This window comes from Rosa chinensis, chromosome 5 (genome assembly GCF_002994745.2).
Source record: "Rosa chinensis cultivar Old Blush chromosome 5, RchiOBHm-V2, whole genome shotgun sequence".
NCBI classification, from domain to species: domain Eukaryota; kingdom Viridiplantae; phylum Streptophyta; class Magnoliopsida; order Rosales; family Rosaceae; genus Rosa; species Rosa chinensis.
Genome location: NC_037092.1, coordinates 40,276,912 through 40,299,260, shown reverse-complemented (window position 1 = coordinate 40,299,260; position 22,349 = coordinate 40,276,912). Strand labels below are relative to the sequence as shown.

The following is a 22,349-nucleotide window of genomic DNA, read 5'->3' as shown; positions in this document are numbered from 1 at the left end:
CCAGCCATCGTAGTCACAAAGTCATAAGTTCAGAATCAAAATTGAGTCATAATGAAAAGAACTCGAAATTTTATTCATAAGCCAACGAAGTACATCATTGTTTCTTTGATCAAAGAAAATCTAATCCAATAAAAAGTAATATGGCAATCGCCTACATCTCTTGGAAAATAAAAAGACTTAATCAAAATCGCCAGTTTCTGGGTCTTGATCCTTGTAGTCTTCCACCCTTAGATCTAGATCGCCATCTTGATCTTCTTGTTCCATGTAATTTGCTTCCCTTGCTTCACGATACGTCTTGTATGCATTTGCAACATTCTGGGGTGCTGTACATGTTTTGGCCCAATGTTCAGTTGATCCACATTGAAAACAAACATCATTATGGTCAGGCTCCCTTGATCGAGGAGCCATTGGGGCGCGATTTGGACGACCTATGCTCTTGGTGGCGTTACCACCATGGTCGGAGGCTCCGCCTCTCTCTCTCTTCACACGTTGACCTCCACGGTTCCGTGCACGCCTCTCTCGGCGATTTCCTTCCTCTTTAGGGCGAACATAAGGACCAGAATGTCCAGAATTGTCCCTACTCTTAGGGTTTCGCTCCTTGCGTCCTCCATTGGGGGCGCGACTATGGTTAGACTCTGGAATAGGCTTAGTTCCCATGGGTCTAGCATTATAGTTCTTCACAAGAATATTGTCGTGATTTTCAGCTACGTTCATGGCGCCAATGAGCTCATGAAACCTTGTGATACGTCCTGCATTTACATCAATCCGATAATTCTTTGAAATCATCAGTGCAGAGACGGGGAAGGTAGAGAGAGTCTTCTCGATCAACATCGTATCAGTTATGGCTTGGCCACAAAACTCCATCAGAGACTTGATACGAAGAGCTTCCGAGTTATAATCAAGCACAGACTTGAAATCACAAAAGCGGAGGCTATGCCATCGCACTTCTAAATCAGGAAGTAGGGAGTCACGAACGTTGCCAAATCGCTGCTCAAGTTCTACCCATAGCTTTCTTGGGTCTTCCTCATTGAGGTATTCATTTTGGAGTGCGTCATTCATGTGCCTTGTCATGAGAATTATGACTTTAACTTATTTTGCTTCAAAAGCAGTAGCTTGCTCAATGGAGAGCACGTTCTGACTAGGCTCTTAGATGGCTTCCAGAAGTCCATCAGCCTTAAGATGTTGGCGCACATCTCGGACCCACCTATGGTATCCTGCGCCAGTTGTCTCTAGTGGAACAAAGTTCAACTTGTTCAGGTAACTCATCCTGAAAAACAACATAAGATTAGGGTTAGTTTCGGAGCGAAAAGGGCTACCACAAAAAGCTATTAAATTTCTGAGCGTAGTCGCTTCCAAGAAATTAGGGGTTTTCTGAGCGTAGTCGCTTCTAAGAAAATTCGATTCTAAGAGGGGTTTTGGATTAGATCGAAACAACGATGTACGTGGTCGATCGTTTTCTTCTCAACAAACTCTAAGTTTGGAGGACTCTACAAGCTCCAAGCTTGGAGTGAGCACGAACCCCCACAATTCGGCTTTTGGTCTCCCCTATGTAGAGAAAGGGGGGTAGAAGAAAGGATGATGGAAGTCCCCGAGAAAAGAAGAAGAAATTGAAAAACTTCAAAAAAACGGGAACTTTTAGAAAAGTTTACCTTAAAAATTGGCCGGAAAACTTGACTGAAAAGTTGGCCTGAAAAATGTCACCGGAAAGTGGCTGGAAAAGTCGCAGGAAAAGTGTTGACCGGAGGGTTGACCGACATTGACTTAACGTTGACCGAGGGTGCTGACGTGGCAGGTCGGAGCTGACGTGGCAGAGCTGACTGGATGCTGACATGGCAGCTGACGTCAGTGGGCCGCGTTGCTGGGCTTCAGGGCTGTGGCTTGGGCTGCCTCTTCCCTTCCTTTTTTTCTTTTTTCTTCTTTCCTGCCGGTTTTTCTGCCGGACCTATAGTTGGCCGGTTCAACAGGTTTTAGATCAGTTTTCTGGGAATTTCTTCCGGTTCCGGTAATCTGGGATCAGATTGCAGCTTCTGGTGGAGTATGGCTGTAGGAGGCTGGGAGGAAAGGTTTGAACAGGGCAGAGGGACTTTCACTACTTCCGGTGGCCGGTTCGGTGGTTTTCCGGTAGGGTCTCGGGGTGGGGCCGCTGGTTCTGGACTCCTGGAGTTGAGATTTCAAGGTGGGCGGCAGTGGTTTCTGGGATTTGAAGGCTACGAATTTAGGATTTCAGGGTTCGGGCTTTGTGCTGATAACGTGTTGTAGGGAATCAGAAATTGAGAGATAATCGCTGTGTATTCTCATTGATAATAGGGGCCTCTTTATATAGAGGATTACAATGCATATAGTTAGAATCATACAAGGAAAGAGAATCTCTAGATTCTTCTAATTGAACCCTATTACCACTAGGTCAAGTAACCTAGAGTTTGGATTAAACACAAATAGAGATATCCTTAAACACTATATACATATATTAATTTTTTTCTGAAAATCTGAGTGGGGCATGGGACCCAGTGGGCCCCTGCCTCCCTCCGCCCCTGTGGACTCTGGTTGCCTAACCAAGCTACCACATCAGCAAAATTAAAATTAAGTTTTGGTGTTTCCGGCGGATTTTCTGCATATTTCGGCTACTCTAATGATCGATGATGAAAAATGAGATATGAGCTCTACAATTTGTATAATTGAATTTCAATTTTGGTTAAAGTTTTGGGCTTTTGGTCACTATACGGGCTCACTATGCACATTAATCATTTCAAACCTCAATTAATTCATATGTTTAGAACCTTGGATACAAAATAATTAATAGACCCTCGGTTGGTACTGTAATGCCCTGAAAATTCTAATTATTTTCTGTTGACTTTTAGAAATAATTTCGTGGCTATGGGCGCGATTACAAAGCTTGGAGAAGTGGAGGAGTTAGTTCGAACGATTTTAATTCTAAAAATGAACGTTTTAGAGGGTTCGTGAAAATCGACTTTTTATACGTACGGAATTTGGGAAAACTTTCTTCACGAAAGTCATAGAGCTCATCGATACGAGTTCGTGCATATGCGGAACGCAAGAATTGGAGTTCGTACGAAGAAGTTATCGAGCTTGTAAAAGTTTCCATTCCAGGTATAAATACCTAACTATTTTTGGAAACTTTCCAAAAATATCAGAGTTTCCTTTTTGGGTAGCCGACCCTATTTTCTCTCTCTCCTCTCCCCGAGCTCGAAACAGGGTATTTCTTTGCCGGTTGTTTTCTCCCTCCTCCGGCCACCTCACGATTCTAGACCAAGCCCCACACCTTCGCCTCAACCTTACGCAGCTGCCAGTGGCAGCCTTACTCCCCGGAATGGACGGCAGAGGCCGCGGGAGCACGGTTTCGGTTTGAGGCTGTTTTGAGTTCGACGGCGATATCTCGAGATTTAGGCCATCAATCTTCGAGTTTCTTAGCTCATTAGACTCACCTAAACTTCCTGAACAAGAAAAAATAAGGCCCGGACATGAAGTATCGATTTCATGCTCGTCGGAGCTGTCGTCGGTTTCTGGAAAATTTCTGGCCAAACCGGATTGATTTTAGGTATTTTCGACCACTTCCACTCATTTTCTGACTTCGAGATACTTATGAAAGTTTCTCAGATCGATAAAACGAAGAGGAGTAGCCTGGCCCCGACGCCGTTGGCGGTGGTCGGTGGCGACTCTGCCTCTAACTCCGGCAGCCTTTTCCGGCCACCTCTGGGGGTCTCAAGGGCAGTTTCTGCCCATTTTAATGTTCTACATGTTGTTAAGATCATTTCGATATATAGCATGTAAATTTTGGAGATCGTATGATTAAGTTATGAATTTTACAATTTCGATAGATTCCGATCGTTCGATTTGTGATCTGTGAAGATCGGACCGTCCAATGGACTTATAGTTTTGATATAAAGATATTAGGACTGTCTTGATGACCTAGTGTGGTCACGGGTGAAGATCCGACCGTTAGATCTTCGTATAAGTGTGTTTTATGAATTGTGTGCTAAGTTGAGACCGTATTTGGTTAGGTGATTGACAGTTTGAGTTGGCGGACGATTGTAAATCGTATTTTGAACTGTTAAGAAGATGCAGCGGAATTAGAGGTGAGTAAATCTCACAAGGTTTATTTACAAACCGAATCTCCTTATTGCTCAATTTATTGCTTTGTGTGAAAAATGGGTTAAGAAAATGAGTTTTAAAGTATATAAAAATGAATTTCTCGGTTTTTACTACGTATGAACTATAGTTGGTATTAGTGGTCACTCCTGTGTGGGTGACTACGTATATATATATATATATATATATATATATATATATATTTACGTGGAATATATATATTGGATGATATGGCATTGGATGAGGTATTGATTTGATTGATTGATTTATCATTCCGAGCATTACTCTTCGAAGATATAAATTATCATATAGTATTGAATTGATTTTGATAAAGGGTAATTGAGTAAGTGTGATCCTTTCATTTATTATCCATGAGGGACTTGAATCATTATTGGTTGTGGTGTTGATTGTATGACTTGATTGATTCATGATTTGATTTGGGAAATTATTAAGCATGTGGGATTCGATTTTGATGATGGCTTGGAGATGAGAACATATTATTTCGAATTGGTTTTGCTATTATTAAGGTTGTGGGAGATGAAGAAACAATATTATGTGGTGATCTGGGTGAGTACATGTGTGGTGATCTGTGTGAGTGCCTATGTGATGGCATGTGTGATGATCTGTGATGATTTGTGTGAGTGCCTGTGTGATGGCATGAGTGATGATCTGTGTGAGTACCTGTGTGGTCATCTGTGAGATGTGAATCGGACGCCATAATCCTGAGTGGATGATGAGCTGCGATTGAGATGTGAATCAGACGCCATAATCCTGAGTGGATGACGGGCTACGATTGGGTTGTGAATCGGACGCCATAATCCTGAGTGGATGACGGGCTACGATTGAGATGTGAATCCGACGCCATAATCCTGGGTGGATGACAGGCTACAATGACCTGTGCGGTGATTATGTTATTAATAGATAATTGTGCATTGTATTCTATTTCCTTTCTATTATTGAATTATTTGTTTGTTTAATGTAATCTCCTGAACTAAGTTTCTCTGCAGGGATTACTATGATTTCTTTTGTTTGTTTGAATGTGATCTCCTGAACTAAGTTTCTCTGCAGGGATTACTGATTTTACTTAATTATTGTTGTGAGTACGGTTGTGGGTTGTGATCTGTAGCGATCGTGAAATGAGTTGGGATGTCATGTTTTTGGCAAACACTTTATGTTGAGGGGAAATGAGTATGATTTTGTGGTTGTGCTGTTGAGGCAAATGATTGGTGATCTGATAGATTGTGGAGACGTAAAATGTTTAACATATATGGAGTTAATTGTGTAATTGGAGTTGTGGGAAAAGAGATAAAATGAATTGAGAGACAGAGCATGTGGGTTTTAGTTGAGTTAATTGATTTAAGCATGATATTGATTGTTATGGACTTGACGTTATTTGTTGTGATAATTGCATATTGATTTTGTTATACTAAGATGGTGAAAGCATGTTTTTGTGGAATTAAATGTTGATGCTTTAATTGTCTCACGAATTGAGGAATTATAAGCATGCGTGACGTGAGTCACTTTAATTGAGTTTACTCATACGGGCTGGAAAGCTTACCGGGTTTGTGGTTTGCAATCCCGGTGCACTATTTCTATGGTGTAGGGTTATTGTGCAGGTTAAAATATCAAGTGATCGTTATCGAAGCTGAGGTGGACTTTTCGTCACGTGGGTGTAGAAGGGCGCTTATACTTGTAGTCTTCCGCTGTGTAGTGAGTTGGTGAGTGTGGTTACATGTTGAAGATGAGGCAGGAAGAGTGAAGTCTTTAAGGGAACATAGAGGGTTTTAAGGTCTCTCTGGAGAAGTGAAGAAGAAGAGCAATGGTAGAAGCCAATGGCAAGAAAGGCGAGTAGGGAGAGCAAAATCAAAGGAAGAAGAAGAAGAATATATGGTAACAAGGGGTAGTTTGGACAATTCATGCAACTGAGGGTCAAAGGCTAAAAAATGAGCCTTCATGTCAGTGCCAAGTCAACTTATGACGTTATGATTGGAGCCAACTTTGAAATTTGGACGCGGGTAATAGAAATTAGAAGTGCAGGGACGATCATGATTAAAAAAAATAAAAATCATAAACCAAACTGATTTTTGCTCCAAAGTTGGAGGGGGTAAACTGAATTTAGTCCTAACATTTTTCTCTACATTCACTACAAGAAATCTGGGCTTTTACCGCCTAAAATTTACGGCGTGCATATTATGCGCGCCGTAAAAGACTCCTCTCTGTAGCCTTTTACAGCGTGCTCCAAATGAGCGCCGTAAAAGACTCCTCTTGCTTAGTCTTTTATGGCGTGCTTTGAATGCGCGTCGTAAAAGACTCCTCTCTGTTAGCCTTTTACGGCGTGCTTTTAATATGTGCAAAAGCACGCCGTAAAAGACTTTTTCTAGTTGGTCTTTCACGGCATGCTTTTAATAAGTGCCAAAGCACGCCGTAAAAGACTTTTCTAGTTGGTCTTTCACGGCATGCGTTTAGAGTGTGCCGTAAATAAGTGCCCCACATATTTTGAGAACCCGCCTATTTATTTCGGCTAAAATTCTAATCTCCCACCCAATCGACCTCTTACTAATAAACCTTATAAACCCAATCTTCACAAAACAAACGCCAGACCCAAACCCTGACATTATCATCCATCCCTTCCTCTCTCTCTCTCTCTCTCTCTCTCTCTCTCTCTCTCTCTCTCTCTCTCTCTCTCTCTCTCTCTCTCGCCTTTGCATATAGAAGGAGCTCAAATCCAACATCTCCTCTTGGGGATCTCTGGGTTGGCTTCGACCTTTTTTCCTTTATTTTTCTCTTCTGGTATAGCTGGACTTCTTCCCCGAGTGGTGGTGGATTGGCGAGGGTTTCACCGGAGCGAGGTCGAGCAGCGCATCTCGATATGGTGGCTTTGGCCACTTTTTCTTGTGGCGGTGGGGCTGGCGATGAAGAGGCGGTGGGGCTAGCAATGAGAGGCGGCGGCGACTCCGGATCTGAAAGATTGGGCATGGTGGCCTGGCCACCAGTGCGGCGTTCCTTTCAAAGATGTGGTCTGCTTTGTTAGAACTGGCGGTGGCCTTGGTGTTGGCTGTGTTAATCGAGGCGATGGATTGTGGGTAGGTTGTCAGCGCAGCATCATCGATCGTGGACTTGCAGGAGCAATGGTGGAGGGCGGCGACTTCCGAATGATGGTGCTCAAATCCAATGTCAGAGCAAAGCAAATTTGCTCAGCATGAATGGGTAATCCTTCTCTCCTTTTCAATTTGTAGGTAATGGCTCTTATGGTTTGGATGTTTTTGTGCAATACCTTCTAGGCCCGGCCATGAATTGTGACAGGCTTTCCTCGATCTCCCTCTTTAGGCATTTTTTTGTTCTGGAGTAACGAGCTCTCAAGATTTATTCTTTCTGTATACATTTTGATTTTTTTTTCCTCTCTTGTTGCTCTTTTCTACGTATCGGACTCAAGTTATGATTACACATATCTGCAAAATTGACAATGTACTTGTAACTCTTTTCTCTTATATAGTTAGTGTAATGTACTTGTTCTCCTTGTGTTGTGCATAGATGTTATGATCTATAGTATACTTAAGTAGTAGAGCGATCCTCTTCAATTCTCCATGTCCTCTGTAATGTATAATATATACATGCAGCTCCGTGTTAGTATGCTAGTCTAAGTTCATTGCATATTTGTATGAGTATTACCTGATTGGCATATCATGTTTTGTTGTTGGACGGAATATTGACATATTATTACTTCAATCAGTTTTCTGATAATAGCTTGTTGAATAAAGTAAGCATTGGTGCTAACCACGAAATTAAGCTTAATCATAGGCAGCTGCATATTATTAGGGAATGGGAGTGGGGCCATCTTCTACACCTAATCGTTTTAAGCGTAATATGCAAGAGTAGTTGTGGGTGGGGCGCAATATATTTAGTTTCTGAGTTATTCTGGTAAATACATTGACATATGCGCTATGTATAATAGTTGATAAGATTGGAATTGCTAAACTATGTGCGCCCTCTTTGTAGTGTGGCATTTTCACTTAAATTATTATTACTTTGTTTAGTTTGAGTTGGCTGCTTAAATTTGAGGACATTAAAGGTACTACTCTGGACATGACCTTTTTCTTGAATGAACTATGAGGACATTAAATTCTCATTTGAATTCTCAACATGTTTAGTGACTCTGACTATCTATCTCGTGTGACTTCTCAATGCATGGGGTATGATCACAAATGCTTTGAGTCACAATTGGTGACCTATGAAACATGAAGTACCTTTCTATGTTATGTTCAGGCTTCCTCTCTCAGTCAAGCTTGGGGAGCAGCTTAAGTTTCTTCCTGATCAAATGAAAGGTAAAGCATTTTATCTACACAATTACAACCATGTGAAAATCCTCAGCTTTTGTCTATTTTGCTGGCAAGTTGAGCAATGTTTGTTAGGTATGTTCTTGTTTTCAGTTTTTTTCTTTTTCTTTTTTTGTGTCACTATTATTGATTTTCTTTATCATGGCTGAATTTTTCTTTCATTCTAATGACAAGGTCCTCTATATTTGATTTATGCTTTCAGATATGTTCAACATAAAAGGGGCAAGAACTTTCCACTTTGTGTGAAGGTGAGTTTTGTTGTTTTGGCTAATTGGTTATTTTATTAAGAATAAATCTTGAACTGAAAGCAAAGTGTAATTTTTGTGCAGTTGATCATCGCTCCCTTCTTATATTGTATATTCTCTTGTAAAAAAAAAAAAAGAACTCCTCTGTATACCATGGTGCCAAAATATTATTTGGAAGATACTATATGGTTACCACAATTCTTCTTTGACAGTTGCTGCTTGGTTTGTGAAGTGGTTGAAGTGGTCTTTATTTTAGCTAAGAATATATTCTTCATTTCATTTACTTTTTGCTCTTATGTTTTGTTGCCCCACTCTAGCTTAGCTTATTGAGTATTGATGTCGTAGTAACTGAGTTGAAGAAATTCTTTAATTTTATTTATGTTTGTGGTAAGAATATACATTTCAGAATATTGATCTTACTAGCTAACTAGGCATTATCTAGAATTGTAGGATATTCGGATTGAACTTTAAGTTCTGTGTGCATTGTGCATGTCAAACTTCTCTCCTATAGTTAGAAGCATCAATCATGTTGCAAGCATGCCTTGTCCAGTTGGTAGGAAAGACTAAGGACAGCAGGCCGTTCGAAGTTCTGTAAATGGCAATTGCATGGCCAGTTTTCTGAAATAGATAAACTATAAGTGCTAAAACAGAGGCTGTTGATCACTTTAGTTCTGAAATTTGAAAGCAAGAAATGTGATAAGATGGTGCTGCGTTTGAGCAATGGCACATCAATCACTATATTAGTTTAGTATATGTAATGTTGATAGAAAAATAAAAACAGAACACAGAGGTTGAGAGATGAACTTGTTAGACCCTCCACCTTTGGAGGATGACTATTCATTGCATCTGATGTTAGAGATCGAGTTCCAGAAGCCATAGATTCTTAATCGTAAATAGTTTTCGGTAGGCTCTGCTTCAAAATACAAGTTGGATAGGCTGGTTTCTGGAGTGGTCCAAAACGTGCACACATGCATTCAAGGTCAAAATGTTAATAAAGTGAAAAATTGTGCCATGATTATGCTTGTAGGCCTTTGTCTATGACAAACTTTTGCCTTTGTCCTTAGAGATGCAAGGAAACAACTTACCTTGCTATAATTCTGTTCCTGAGCTTGTTTTGCACTATAATTACTATTTACTTAAAGGGTTGCTCATACATAACGTAGTTTTGTCTCTTCACCTGATAACTATGCTGTTATAGAATATGTTAAACTTGAACTGTTTCACCATTTGGTTTGGGTTTTATTACACAATTCATGTGCTAGTCATTTGCTCATTTCACTGTGTGCAAGGAGCTACTTTTTTTTTTTTTATACGAGTCACCACTATAATCTTTGTTTCCTTCCTCAATTTTATTTATTTATTTTCTTTGAGTTTTTACCTTTTTTCTGGGTGTTATTTTTAGGGTGATGAACAACAGACAGTAGATGGCTTGATGCAACACCTCGGATTGGGAAAATATGCCATTATATTCAAGGCTGAGGAAGTATGTTTCTTGCTATATTTGTTCTAGTATGTTATGTGTTCACATTTTTTTAAGGATATTTAGATTTTGGTTCCTAGTTCATAACATCTTTTTGTATACAGTATCTTATTATAGGTTTGTTGGGCATCAAATCTCTCATGTGTTTATTACGTTACTACTTGATAGTGGCATGGTCTTATGACTATGTTCGAGCTCATTTGGTACTTGGTAGTTGTAGGATCCAGCATAGGAAACAAACATTATTTCCCAATCATATTAGCAAAGCAGCACATATCTGAAACTGTTTTTAAGACTTACCCAGATGGTTAAACACTGGAGTTTTGTTAGGTTAAATAGATAATTGTAAGTGAAGGAGACAATAAGTTTCTAAAATTTTTCGATTCAGCTTATTAGTAACATTTATGATCTTGTGCAGATTGATATGACTGCATTGAAGCTAAGGGAGAAAATGACCTCAAAGAGCTGGGAATACCTATGGTATTTACATTTTTCTTTCCTTTTCTGTTCTTCTGTTAGTTTGCTCACATATGGATTTGAGGTATTTACTGAGAATTTGTTGCATTAAATTTTCATACTATCAGATAATTATGAGGAGATTGTCCGAAGCGTTCAGCAATTGCTAACTAATGTTTGGTTTACTAGCTAGATAAGTACCTAATAGTTTGAAACTTTATATGAGCAGGTGGAGGGTGTGAATGGTTTGGTTTCAGAACTTGCTGTTGTAGCAGCGCAGAAGAAAGCCATGCTTGACAAATGTGAAGCATTGTTGGCTTCAGCAGCAGCTATGAATTGTTTTAATTTTTGTTTGGTCCTTTGCTTACTAGAATTTAGGGACAGGGGGTTAATTGATTGATGTAATGAATTCTACCAATACATTTCCAATTGTTACTTTGTAAATGTGATTAATTATAGTGAGGGTAATATGAATATGAATATGACATTTGAGCAATATAAATTTTTTTTTTGTTTGAAGAGACCTCATTTACGGCGCGCAGAGTGTGCCTTAAATAGGAATTCAGTCACTCTTTTACGGCGTGCATGGGTATGCCTTAAATAGAAGGTCTTTTACGGCGTGCAATGTGGGCCGTAAATGACCTCAATCACATTTGTGGAACCACTTTTATGGTGTGTTAATTGTTCTTTTATGACGCATTTTTGCGCGCCGTAAAAGACATGGGGTCTTTTACGGCGCGAGTTTTTACGGCATGCTTTTGTGCGCCATAAATAGGCTTTTACGGCGCACATGGTGGGCCGTAAAAGACCATTTTTGGTGTAGTGATTCAATAAACAAATTGTTGTTTGAGTTTACAAGATTTAGTATTTTAACCAAATTATTAGAATTTGGAAATCTTCAAACGATATAGACTTACCTATACACGTTGTGTGACTTTACAACAGACAATAGTTTATAACTATCGTTTGAATGAGGTCAATCGGACAACAGACTACTAGACAACAACAAGTTTTTCTATCAAACGATAGTTAAACAACTGTCACTGTCATGTGATTAACTTTGTTATAGCGCGTTAAACCATTCGCTAAAACCTTACATAGGAATTGGCGTTATTAGTTTCTCATGCAACCCTTTACTTGACCTGTAAGCAATTTGAAATGATGTTATAGGCTTATAGCACACATTCATTAAATGTACCATATCAACTTAGCAGGGGTGCTACGAAAAATGAAATTCATTTTGTTTTCCTGTGTCCAACATGATGAATTTTAACTGTCTAGCTTGTCATTTTATACGACTTTGTTGTTCTTTTACCCTTCTATTATTAGATCCTTTTAACATAGGTTATTATTGAAGAAGAGTCGACTTCACCGTCAGTCCCGCTCAGATTAATTATTGGTTGATTCGATACTGCTCCGTTGCGATTGAATTTAGATTTAAAGTGCAAAATAATGAGGCAGTTGAGCCTTCAATTTGACTATCAGGTTCCTATTGAATTGACTAATACATATGCGCCACGTAGAGTATCCGAGTAGCTGGCAGTAGCATTGCTCACATGATAACGAGTTGAAGTACTAAATGGATCTGCTTCCCCACGCAACAGCAGCTTGTACTAAAATCACATCTCACACACTCCGAGGACGATAGAAGAAGAATGGCTCTTATCATCAGCTCATCATGTTTTTTTCTTATTCTTGTTTCAGTTTCGAGTATTTATGTTCATGCCTACAAGAACCACACAGTGGGCGACTCCTTGGGTTGGTACGATAACCTCCAAAAGCCCGATCTTAATTACCAGAAATGGGCTGCAGCCAACAACTTCAGTTTGGGAGATTTTCTCAGTAAGCTCCTTCTTCTCTTTTATCACTTTCATCCTCCATTATTATGCGTTTCTTCTACTTTTGAATTAAGTCCTTTTGTTTCAAAGTAGATAAGAATTAATACAAAACTTTTAACGTTTCCGATTCTTGTTTTAGAAATTGGTTCTAATCATGAAGCTTTTGAACACCCTGTTCTAAAATGTATTTCATCCATTTTTTCTGGGTGAGAGAGATGTTAGTGGAAATTGGAAAAGAAAACGCTAGTTAATTAAGCTGAAAGAGGAAGAATTAAGAAAAGGACAAAGTGAGGTTACAATCGTGGACGTTTCCATAAGATGGCATGGCCATGTGTGATTCACATGTAGCCACCCACCGACGCCTTTTAGCAGCTCATACAGCTCATCATTATTCTTTTCTTCTATTTTGTGTATAGCCTTTTCTTTTCTTTTCTTTTTTTCTTTTTTGTCCTTTTGGACTACTTTTTTTTTTCCGTGGATCGAATACTGTCTTTATCTTATATAATAAAACATACAATAGGTTGGGTTAGAGTGGTACAGTGCTTCAAATATGAAAAATATAACAGGAAAGAATGTTATAAAATTCGGTTGTCGGCGTAGCAGAAAGGATGTTATATGGAATGTGGTGAAGAATACACAGTAGTCGGTCATTCTGACGCATCTGTCTGTCCTTTTTATTAAATATAAATAGGTTAGCTAAAAGTATATTTAATATATATATATATATAATATATATATATATATATATATATAGGATTAGGTCACACTTATACATTAATACTCGTCCTCAAAAAAAAATTTAAAAAAAAAATGTGGTGAACTGGTTATCAGTAAGGGGTCTTGTGTGTGTTCAAACCCCAAATTGCTAGTTTCTACTCCCTTTTTACACTATATTTGGTTGTTTCAATGGTATGGAATTAACTCTACCTGGCCATGCAGTTTTCAATACTGATACGAACCACTCGGTCATCCAAACCTATAACGTCACTACGTACAAGCTGTGCGATTACAACAATGCCGTGGAGAATGATACAATCCAATGGTCGGACGCGGAGCCGTCAAACACCGTCCCACATGATGTTTCGGTGGCGGTTCCTTTGTTGAAAGAGGGCATCACATATTTCTTTTCCGGTGATTATGATGGCGAACAGTGCAAGAATGGGCAGCACTTCAAGATAAATGTGACTCACGGACAAGGCTTGCCAAAGACTTTAGACAATTCGGCGGCAGGACCAGCAAGCAGTCCACAATCTGGCAATGGTGATGATGAATCAATCCCGGACACAATCGTCCCTAATGCCAACTTCAATGATCCCAAACCAGATGACAATGATGATATAAAGCCATCTGGAGCCGTTTCATTTTCAGTTCCTCATGTACAAGGCAATCTGATTTTCATTTTGCTCGGTCTTGTCTACTTGTTATGGTCATGATTTATCTACTCTTTCTTTCCATTTTCGTCTTCTTTATTCTGCTGCTTTTAATTACACACATGAAATTATTTGACTTGTTGATCCGAATAATAATTCTGTCTTTATTTTCTTTTTCTTGTCTTCATGTCTACCATGGACACAACAACTCACCAAAACTGAAGTTCCAATCTCACAAGACAGCAATCAATGTGGACTAGGCATCAACCCTCGCGCGATGCCATCGTGCGGGAATGTTATATGTTTAACTACTACAATTAGCTAAAATCTAAAATCAAATTTAAGAACTTGATCTATACTTAAATTTAGCCTTTAAGTAATGCTCATTGACTCGATCATTTATCGAAAGAGTCTGGCCTTTTTCACATTCATTCAGTTTTTCCACAATTTTTCAAACGATAACATTTTAGCACAGCCACTAATTCACCCTACGTTGTCAATATTGCTATCTTCAAGGTTCAATGAAATTCACCCTGCCCATACAATTTCATTTTTAAATCTTTTACAGTAAGACCATGGGCAGAAAATTCACTACTGTGATCGAGACAATGATAGCAATCATCTACTTCTCATGTCCATCATTCATTTCTGGTCGGGACTGCAGCCAACAAAGGACACAATAAGTAAGATAAGTTTGACATAACTACCGAATAAACAGATTAACAAAACTTGGCAGACAAATCCAGTTTCTGACTTTTATGATTTGCTAATTCATGTGATGTGATACAACGACAGCGAAAATATATGGATATGCCTCTAATGAAATCTTTACAATATGCCAAATTGGAACCTCTAAGCTGCCAGTTAAAAATTAAGGAGCATATTCAGAGCCAACAGAATCAGAGTCCGGAACCTAGAGATTGGTCAGGTCCAACTTTCAAAACAAATGGATCGCTTACCTTTGAGATCAGTTCTCGAGCAATATTTATAGTCCAAGGTAAGAGATGCAAAGTCAATGTTACCCTGCATGAGCAAGCATAATTAGTAGAGAATCTAGAGATATACAAGAACAAAAACAGGACTGAGAAACAGTAATTCATTATGAACAATGGGGACACAACTTTGCATTCCCAACACAGTATGCTGATTGTTGCAAGCCAAAGGTACTCATTCCTAGTTACTCAAATTTATACTCCAAATCAAATAAATCAGGAATATAATGCAAGTAAACATCATATGATCATGTCATACATACCACACATATTGTATCTGTTTCAGATCTTGGTTCTTGAGGCAATTTCCTTGAAAGCATGACCTACACGGAAGAAGTAAAGAAAGGCTGACAAATGCATGGAATCCGGAATGACAAAGGGTCAGGATTTGCAATGGTACTTTTCAAAGCAACATGACTGCAGCATATTAGCCTAACTTGATTAACTAACATTACAGGAACAATCTTCTGCCCCTTTTCTTCATTTTATGAGCTAGTATTGTTGAATCCTTATAGAATCAGAACGTTTGTTCTTGGTTTTGTTGGCAACAAACCGTCTTACTGTTACATTTTGATCCTCGTCATTCATTTACATGATTCAGTAATACGTGCCCTTTAAGAACTAACATGCTAAATTCTCAACCTTTAAGTGAAGGAGTAGTGGTTTTGACCTTGATTTCTAGCTTGTTCCATGACTGATTCCTCTTCTGCTCCTTATCCGCTTCCTGAAAACAAAAAACCATATACAAATCGAGTCGTCAACCAGAGTCCACAACAGCATAACAAAATCCGAAAATAAAAAATGTAGATGGATATTGCAGCTTTGGCTCTGAATTTGTGGTGGGCATGGATGACAGAAGCCTATGAAGCAGAAGCAGAGGCAGAGGAGTCAGAGATTTCATCATTGCTCTTGGAGCCTTGTTTTCTTCTTTGCAAACAAACCTCTTGTTTTGTGAGGCCTCCAACAGCAATTGCAACAGCTGCAAAAACTCACCATGCAATCCAAGCCATTAATATGGTGATCAAAATTAAGAAATAGCACAAAACCAATTTGTAACCATAACCAATTCACCAAATACCCATTTCCCCACAATCAAAAGCAATGAATCAGAGATAGACAGAAGAATCATGGTATACACTTTCAAAAAGAAAAATCTTTTTTATCTCACAACCCAAGAGATTTACAATTGAAGTTCAATCTCCAGGCCAAAGAGAAAACATGCACACAAAAATTCATGAAACACAAATGAGTAGCATTATGATCTGATTTTTTCGTCACTGTCAGTTCTTAGAAATCAAATCAGAGGCATGCGAATGTAGACAGACCTAATCACAGCCTCTAGAGCTCTGCTTTTATGATCCTCTTAGAAGCAAAAACAGCAAATCAAATTCGAATATATAAGGTAATACTAACAAATGTATGTCTTTAGTTTTGAAAGAAGTACAGACTAAAAATAAATAAAATTACCTCCTGAACATTACCAAAATAGTACTCAAGGTGATCTGTTCCCCCACTTGGTTTGTTACTTCATGCCACTTTCTCTCAAATTTCTCCAGAGCAATGCTGTCTGAAGACCAAAAGTAGTGCTCCTGTATTTTTAAGCAGGTAAAAGCTTAACCACCTGATTTCTTATGTATAAGTAACATAAATACCAGAGGAAAAACAAATTCTTCAAAAGAAAAAAATAATTTCACCTTGACCTTGAATTATAAAGTAAGATACAGAGTTGCAAATACATTGATGTGTTATTGATCAATATCCATCAAATATTGTAATAACCACTAAAAGATGACTGGAAAGAGCTGCACCATGTCACCATCAGTTTATGAATCTATTATTACATACTTAAGGCACTTATGCAAACTATTAAACTTACAGCCAGCATCGATTTTAAAATAAAGAAAAGTAATTACTAACACTTTCACCCTCACTTGTTCCTTAGATATTTGATTTTAAGCTATAACACATTTCAATCAGAACATTCTCATAGTGCACATTCAATTTGGCAACAAACTTTTGGAAGATCTCCTACTGCACACAATCCTGCATGAGGAATTTTAGTTTGAAGAGAAAACCATTAATCTTAGGCAAGGTGGTTTCTCTATAAACTCTATTGAAATGCTGCTATCAACAAAGCAATGAATTAAGTTTGCTAAATAATTTAGAGAAGTGTTTAAGCTAAAATGATATATTTATCACACCTCTATCCTTACGCAAGAAGTTACATGAATAAAAGTAAACCGAATATAAAAACCCACAACTAAAAAAGACATCAGGAAAGTGCATATGAAGAGACACAATGTAGTACGTTCTGTTTCAAGTCTGGTATATAATTTTGTTATTCTTTATATTCTTCTTTTCCTTTTCATTTTTCTTTTTCTTTTTCTTTGATACTTATGTGTTTGCAGTAGTTTTAGTTTCTTCATGTACTGCAGCACTCCTACATCTGCAGTCCTAGGAATATATCCATATCAAGGGAACATATCTAAATATAAGCATGCATGCCATACTTTTTCTCTTTTTTTGTTACTAAGCTTTAATGCAGCTCATCCTTTGATTGCAATACTAATCGTGTTCATATCTTTTCGATAATGATAGCTTTTGTGTTCCTTTTTCACGCAAAACAATTACAGAACCAAGCAAAGAGAGCTCTCAAGTGTTTACTTGTTAAGGAGTAGTTAAAGTTCTATCTTTGCTTCAGCAACAGCAAGATTCTCACCAAGCTTTCTACTTTGTGACTGCAGCTCCAGATTCAACCCATGTTCCTCATCCAATTCTGCCTTCAATCCCAAAAACTTAGCCTGCAAATTCATGATCAAACTCTCACTCACTTCAATCTTTTCCTGCAATTCCTTCATTATGCCAGCATACGAATTCATGCAGAACATTGAGAAGGTAAAAACCCTATACATACTACCAAAACAAAAATCAATACCCAAAACTGCAACTTCTGAGGAAAATACTCAATCACCCACGAAACCAAAGCCATATGCACCCCCCGAAACTGCATGCACCAAAATTGGAAACAAATCAAGCAAATTAGAAACCTACCTACAGCTCGATCAATCTGTGAAAGATCCTTGATAGCTCAATCAAATCCTCCTTTCTCTTTAGACGACCGATTACTTCTCAATCTCTCAAATCGCCAACGGAAATCCATCTCATAACACCAAATGTGATCTTGCTCCAATTGCTCTCCCCCTCTCTCTCTACGTCCTCCTAGCGCAAAACTGATACAACCCATCCCAGCTAATTTTGAGAGGTGGTGGCTGGGCAGATCAACAGGTGGCAAACCTTTCCAACGTGGGAGAGTATTGTTTTCAAAACATAAAAGAAAATTACAAACAAATCAGTGCTATCACAAAGTTTCTAATACAAGAGGAAAACAAAATTCAATAATTAGCTGAACAAAAGAAAAGGAAAGAAAAGAAAAAAACTCAATAATTACATTTAGAGAAGGAGAAATCTATGGAGGCCCCTTAGGTTCCTAAAGGTGCTCTGTCATCTGCCCCAGCTAGCATGATCCGCCACACAATGTCATATACTAGTTAGAGATCCCGCGCTTTGCTGCGGGTATATCACCTCGTTCAAGTTATATAACAATTATCAATTGCTTTCTAACTGAACTAACAACTAATGGTAATCAAATGAAGTTCTCTAGTTCATAGAGGGAGGGGGCCCAAGTACTTTTACAGTCTTCTCCATGTTGTAACCATCTAACACATTCCTCCTGCACATAATAGAAGATACCAACAAAGCAAGTGTGAGACTTGGCTCAAAAAGATTCCAATTCAACATGATTTTAAATTAAGTTGAAGAGACTTGGTGTCAATTATAAGCAGTGAGAAAAGCATTGATATATCAGTTATAGGACCAGTTATAATCAGTGAGAAAAGCTAATGAAATATAATCAGTGAGCAAGGAGCAAAAAGGATAACATTGTTCCAGCAAACAAAGTGAGGAGTCCAACATTTAATCTATCAACTCTTTGTTAACAAATCATGCATATATGTTACTACTTAGAACCATAGTGGGCCAGGCTATACTGATCTATACAGGGACGGAAAAGAAGTGCATCTATTCGGAATTAACTCAAACATAGAACACCGATTGCAGAACCAACCAATTCAGAAATTTAACCAACAAAACTCAAAAGCATAAATAAGAATGTCAAATTAGGCTAAAAGATAAATGATTTAATTCGCTAATAAAAATGCCATGCTGTTACTCATTCAGATTTCAAAATAGTAATTGCTGCAGGTCCATATGTACAGCATATGCAAAATCCAGGGAGGGCATAACCAATAGCTAAGCTATTAGCCCTGTGCCAATCTCTCTGCCAGACATCCTAGTAGCCCAAAACTCTGACTCTGCCCATGTAAGCAAGTCTATCTCGATAAGTTTATCCTATAATTAAAAATGTCAGTGTCTCCCCTACATATTTAGGCTATCTTCATTACCAAAAGACTCGAGATTGTACTGCAAATTATAATAGCTTGTTTGCAACCACAAATTTCAAAATTCAGTATCTTTTGCTATGGCTCTCTCTGTAATTGACAAATAATTACAGACTGCCCAAAACCCAAAATGCACTCTACACAAACCATTATCATGATCTCAAGATGTTTGTAAAAGAGTAATCAAAGAGTTCCATTCATGTTTTCAATTTCTTATATCAATTAACAATGCAAAAATTGTCCTTCAAAAAAAAAAAAAAAAAAAAGAAAAGAACAATGCAAAAATTGAGAACTATAGAAAATGAAACCACAGAAGTTCAACACAGCTGGTGGAAGGGCTAAATCAGTTGAATGAGAAGCAACAGTAATAAGTGAAATATGCAACAAAATTTACAATTCAAAAAAAAAAAAATTCACATAAAAGCAACAACATAAATGAATTGAAAAGAAAAATCAAAGTATGCTCATTCCCTCAAATCTCTCAAATTCATGAAATTGCTTAAACAAAACCTATTTCAGCCGAGAATCAGCAACATAATTTACTGGAGAACCAGAAATTGGGCAAACACAGAAATGGGCAGAACCTCAGCAATAATCCGATTAGAGAAAGCTCAGAGGACACTACCTTCAGTAAAGGCCAAAAGCAAGCAAACACCGAACACCGATCAGTCTGTGATTCTAGCTTCGGTCAACAACCAAGGGCAGAAACTCTGAACTCTCTCTCCCAATTCCTTCGTCTTCTAAGCAGAACTCTCTCTCCCAATTGCAAACTTGTGTTCTTTGATTGGTGCCTTCAAGTTGTAGCTTCTGGGCTTTCTTCAAAAACCAATTGAAATTTGAAAGAGAGGGGAGTAGGAGAGCGTGAGAGAGGAGAAAAATTCGTTTTAGGTGGAGGAGAGAGAGGCAGAAGGGAGGAAGAGAAAGTGAATGGCAGAGGCGTAAAAAAAGACAAAGTGAGGACAGAACCGTCTTTTCTGTCCCTTATGAACAGTAGTAACAGTAACCGGGCTTTAGTATATAGTATAATTTGATATTAATGATCCATTTCAAAATAGGCCTCGACGTATATACTATAATAACAATAAACATGCACTATTTACCCAAAAATTTAACATACATTACAATCGAAAGCAAATCTCCCCGCAAGCATGATGGCCGCATTCCTCTCTCGTTCTGATTCAAACAAAGGAAAGACCTTGCTTGACTTGCCAAAACAATGCCTGAGTTGCAGCACTCCCACCTCCTCTAATTAACACCGCACAACTAAGAGCAAATAACAAATAAACACCGTAGACATTGTTTAATTGCATTGAAACAGAAATACCGTTGTAAACAATATGGGCATTTAGAAAGCTGATTCTATAATCGACACTGGTTACCGATACAAAAAGTAAAGATGCACACATGGCTTGCCAATCCTAGCTCAACAACATAAAATGACGCAGTCAGAAGTAATCCAAAGTTTACAAGCAATAAACCTAAAATAAGGATTCTGGAGTCTACTAGAAATAAATGAGAAAACTCTCTATTTTGATTGATAATATGATAAAAAAAATAGGTTCTATAGCTTTTAAGGTTGCTTATATATGAGAAAAGAAACCCTAGGGCGACTAACAATGAAACCCTAAAGCACACGGGTTAAAACAAAACAAATCCAAAACAAACTAGAAAACTAAAAATTCTGAAAAATAGTAAATATATTGCAATTTTGAGGCCCTAAATGACCTCGAAAGATCGAAAAATCCCGCATGTTGTGGCAAAGCGACGATTTTTGTTCATGGCGTCGTTCCATTTCTGAAAAGCTATAGCAATCGCGATTCAGACACCGAATGCCAAAGTTGCAGCAAACCGGGTTTTTCTCCTTTTCCACGATCGAGCTGTTCTTCAATTCGAACCTCCATTCGTTCTACATCAGTCTCCTCCACCTCTGAAGAACTCGACCCTGAATTCTCTTCAAGATAAAGAACCTCATCTTCACGAAACTCATGCAGATCAGCAACATTAAAGGTGTTAGAAATGCCCATGGAATCAGGAAATGCAACAACATAAGCATTGTCGTTGATCTTCCTCAGCGAAGAGATTTCTGAGGAATGAGAGATTTCCTGTTGGTACCACAAACACAGAATCCACACCCCTTTGGGTACGGGGTAATCCCAACACAAAGTCCATAGCAAGATCCTGCCAAATATCTTCAGGAATAGGTAAAGGTAAATAAAGACCAGTATTTTGGGACTAACCCTTAGAAACCTGGCAGGTGTAGAACTTCCTCACAATAGCTCCTACATCCTTCTTCAGCTATGGCCAGAAATACCTCACCTCAAGGCTAGCAATAGTTTTATCTTGGCCCAAGTGTCCACTCAAACCCCCTCCATGCAGATCTCTGATCAGTTTCTCCCTCAATGATGAACTAGGAATACAAATTCGATTGCCCTTGAATAAATAATCATCATTCACATAGAAATTTGCAACTACATGATTGCTATTGCACTTGGCCCAAATCTCCCTAAAATTAACATCATCCTCATATAATTCCTTCAAGAGATCAAAACCCACAATCTCCTGTGCTAAAGTGATCAGCAAGGAAACCCTCCTACTCAAAGCATCTGCAACCCTATTAAGAGTACCAGATTTATGCTGAATTACAAAAGGAAATTTCTGCAGAAAACTCACCCATCTTGCATGCATCTTGTTCACAGTTTTCTGACTATTAAGGTACTTCAAGGCCTGATGATCAGTGAACAATACAAATACTCTCTGGATTAAGTAGTGCTCCTATTGCTTCAATGCCCGGAACACTGCATAAAATTCCTGATCATAAGTACTCCACTTTTGTCAAGCTTCACTCGATTTTTCACTAAAGAACGCTACTGGTCTCTTCTCTTGTGACAACACAACACCTCCTCCCACGCCACTAGCATCACATTCAACCTCAAACACCTTGTTGAAATTGGGAAGAGCAAGAACCAGTGCAGTACAAAGTTTCTCCTTGATTAAAGCAAAACTCTTTTCTTGTTCTTCTCCCCACTGGAATTTGCCTTTTTTCAAACATTCAATAATAGGAGCAGTAATG

At 38.4% G+C, this 22,349-nt stretch overlaps 1 protein-coding gene and 2 long non-coding RNA genes across 8 annotated transcripts; 2 read left to right on the top strand and 1 right to left on the bottom strand.

Moving 5' to 3' along the window:
* The first annotated feature begins 6,860 nt into the window (after positions 1–6,860).
* LOC112168164 lies at positions 6,861–8,689 on the top strand. The gene is made up of 3 exons (XR_002924118.2): positions 6,861–7,314; positions 8,371–8,429; positions 8,644–8,689. It is a non-coding gene; the product is annotated as an uncharacterized LOC112168164 (long non-coding RNA).
* Positions 8,690–12,205: 3,516 nt separating this feature from the next.
* Positions 12,206–13,925, top strand: LOC112168157 (blue copper protein). The gene is made up of 2 exons (XM_024305284.2): positions 12,206–12,464; positions 13,400–13,925. Exons 1-2 carry the CDS (start codon positions 12,278–12,280, stop codon positions 13,891–13,893), a joined length of 681 nt encoding a protein of 226 aa, XP_024161052.1. The 5' UTR covers positions 12,206–12,277; the 3' UTR covers positions 13,894–13,925.
* Positions 13,926–14,178: 253 nt separating this feature from the next.
* LOC112168162 lies at positions 14,179–20,175 on the bottom strand. Of its 6 annotated transcripts, none has more exons than XR_002924108.2 (9): positions 19,905–20,172; positions 18,271–18,552; positions 17,874–18,116; positions 17,542–17,623; positions 16,290–16,411; positions 15,493–15,801; positions 15,086–15,145; positions 14,790–14,853; positions 14,179–14,488 (listed from the first exon to the last, which is right to left on the bottom strand). It is a non-coding gene; the product is annotated as an uncharacterized LOC112168162 (long non-coding RNA). The 6 variants fall into 6 exon arrangements; XR_002924109.2 differs by having other exon boundaries at positions 17,874–18,389; positions 18,510–18,552; XR_002924107.2 differs by having other exon boundaries at positions 17,487–17,623; positions 17,874–18,552; positions 19,905–20,175.
* Between the last annotated feature and the right edge of the window lie 2,174 nt (positions 20,176–22,349).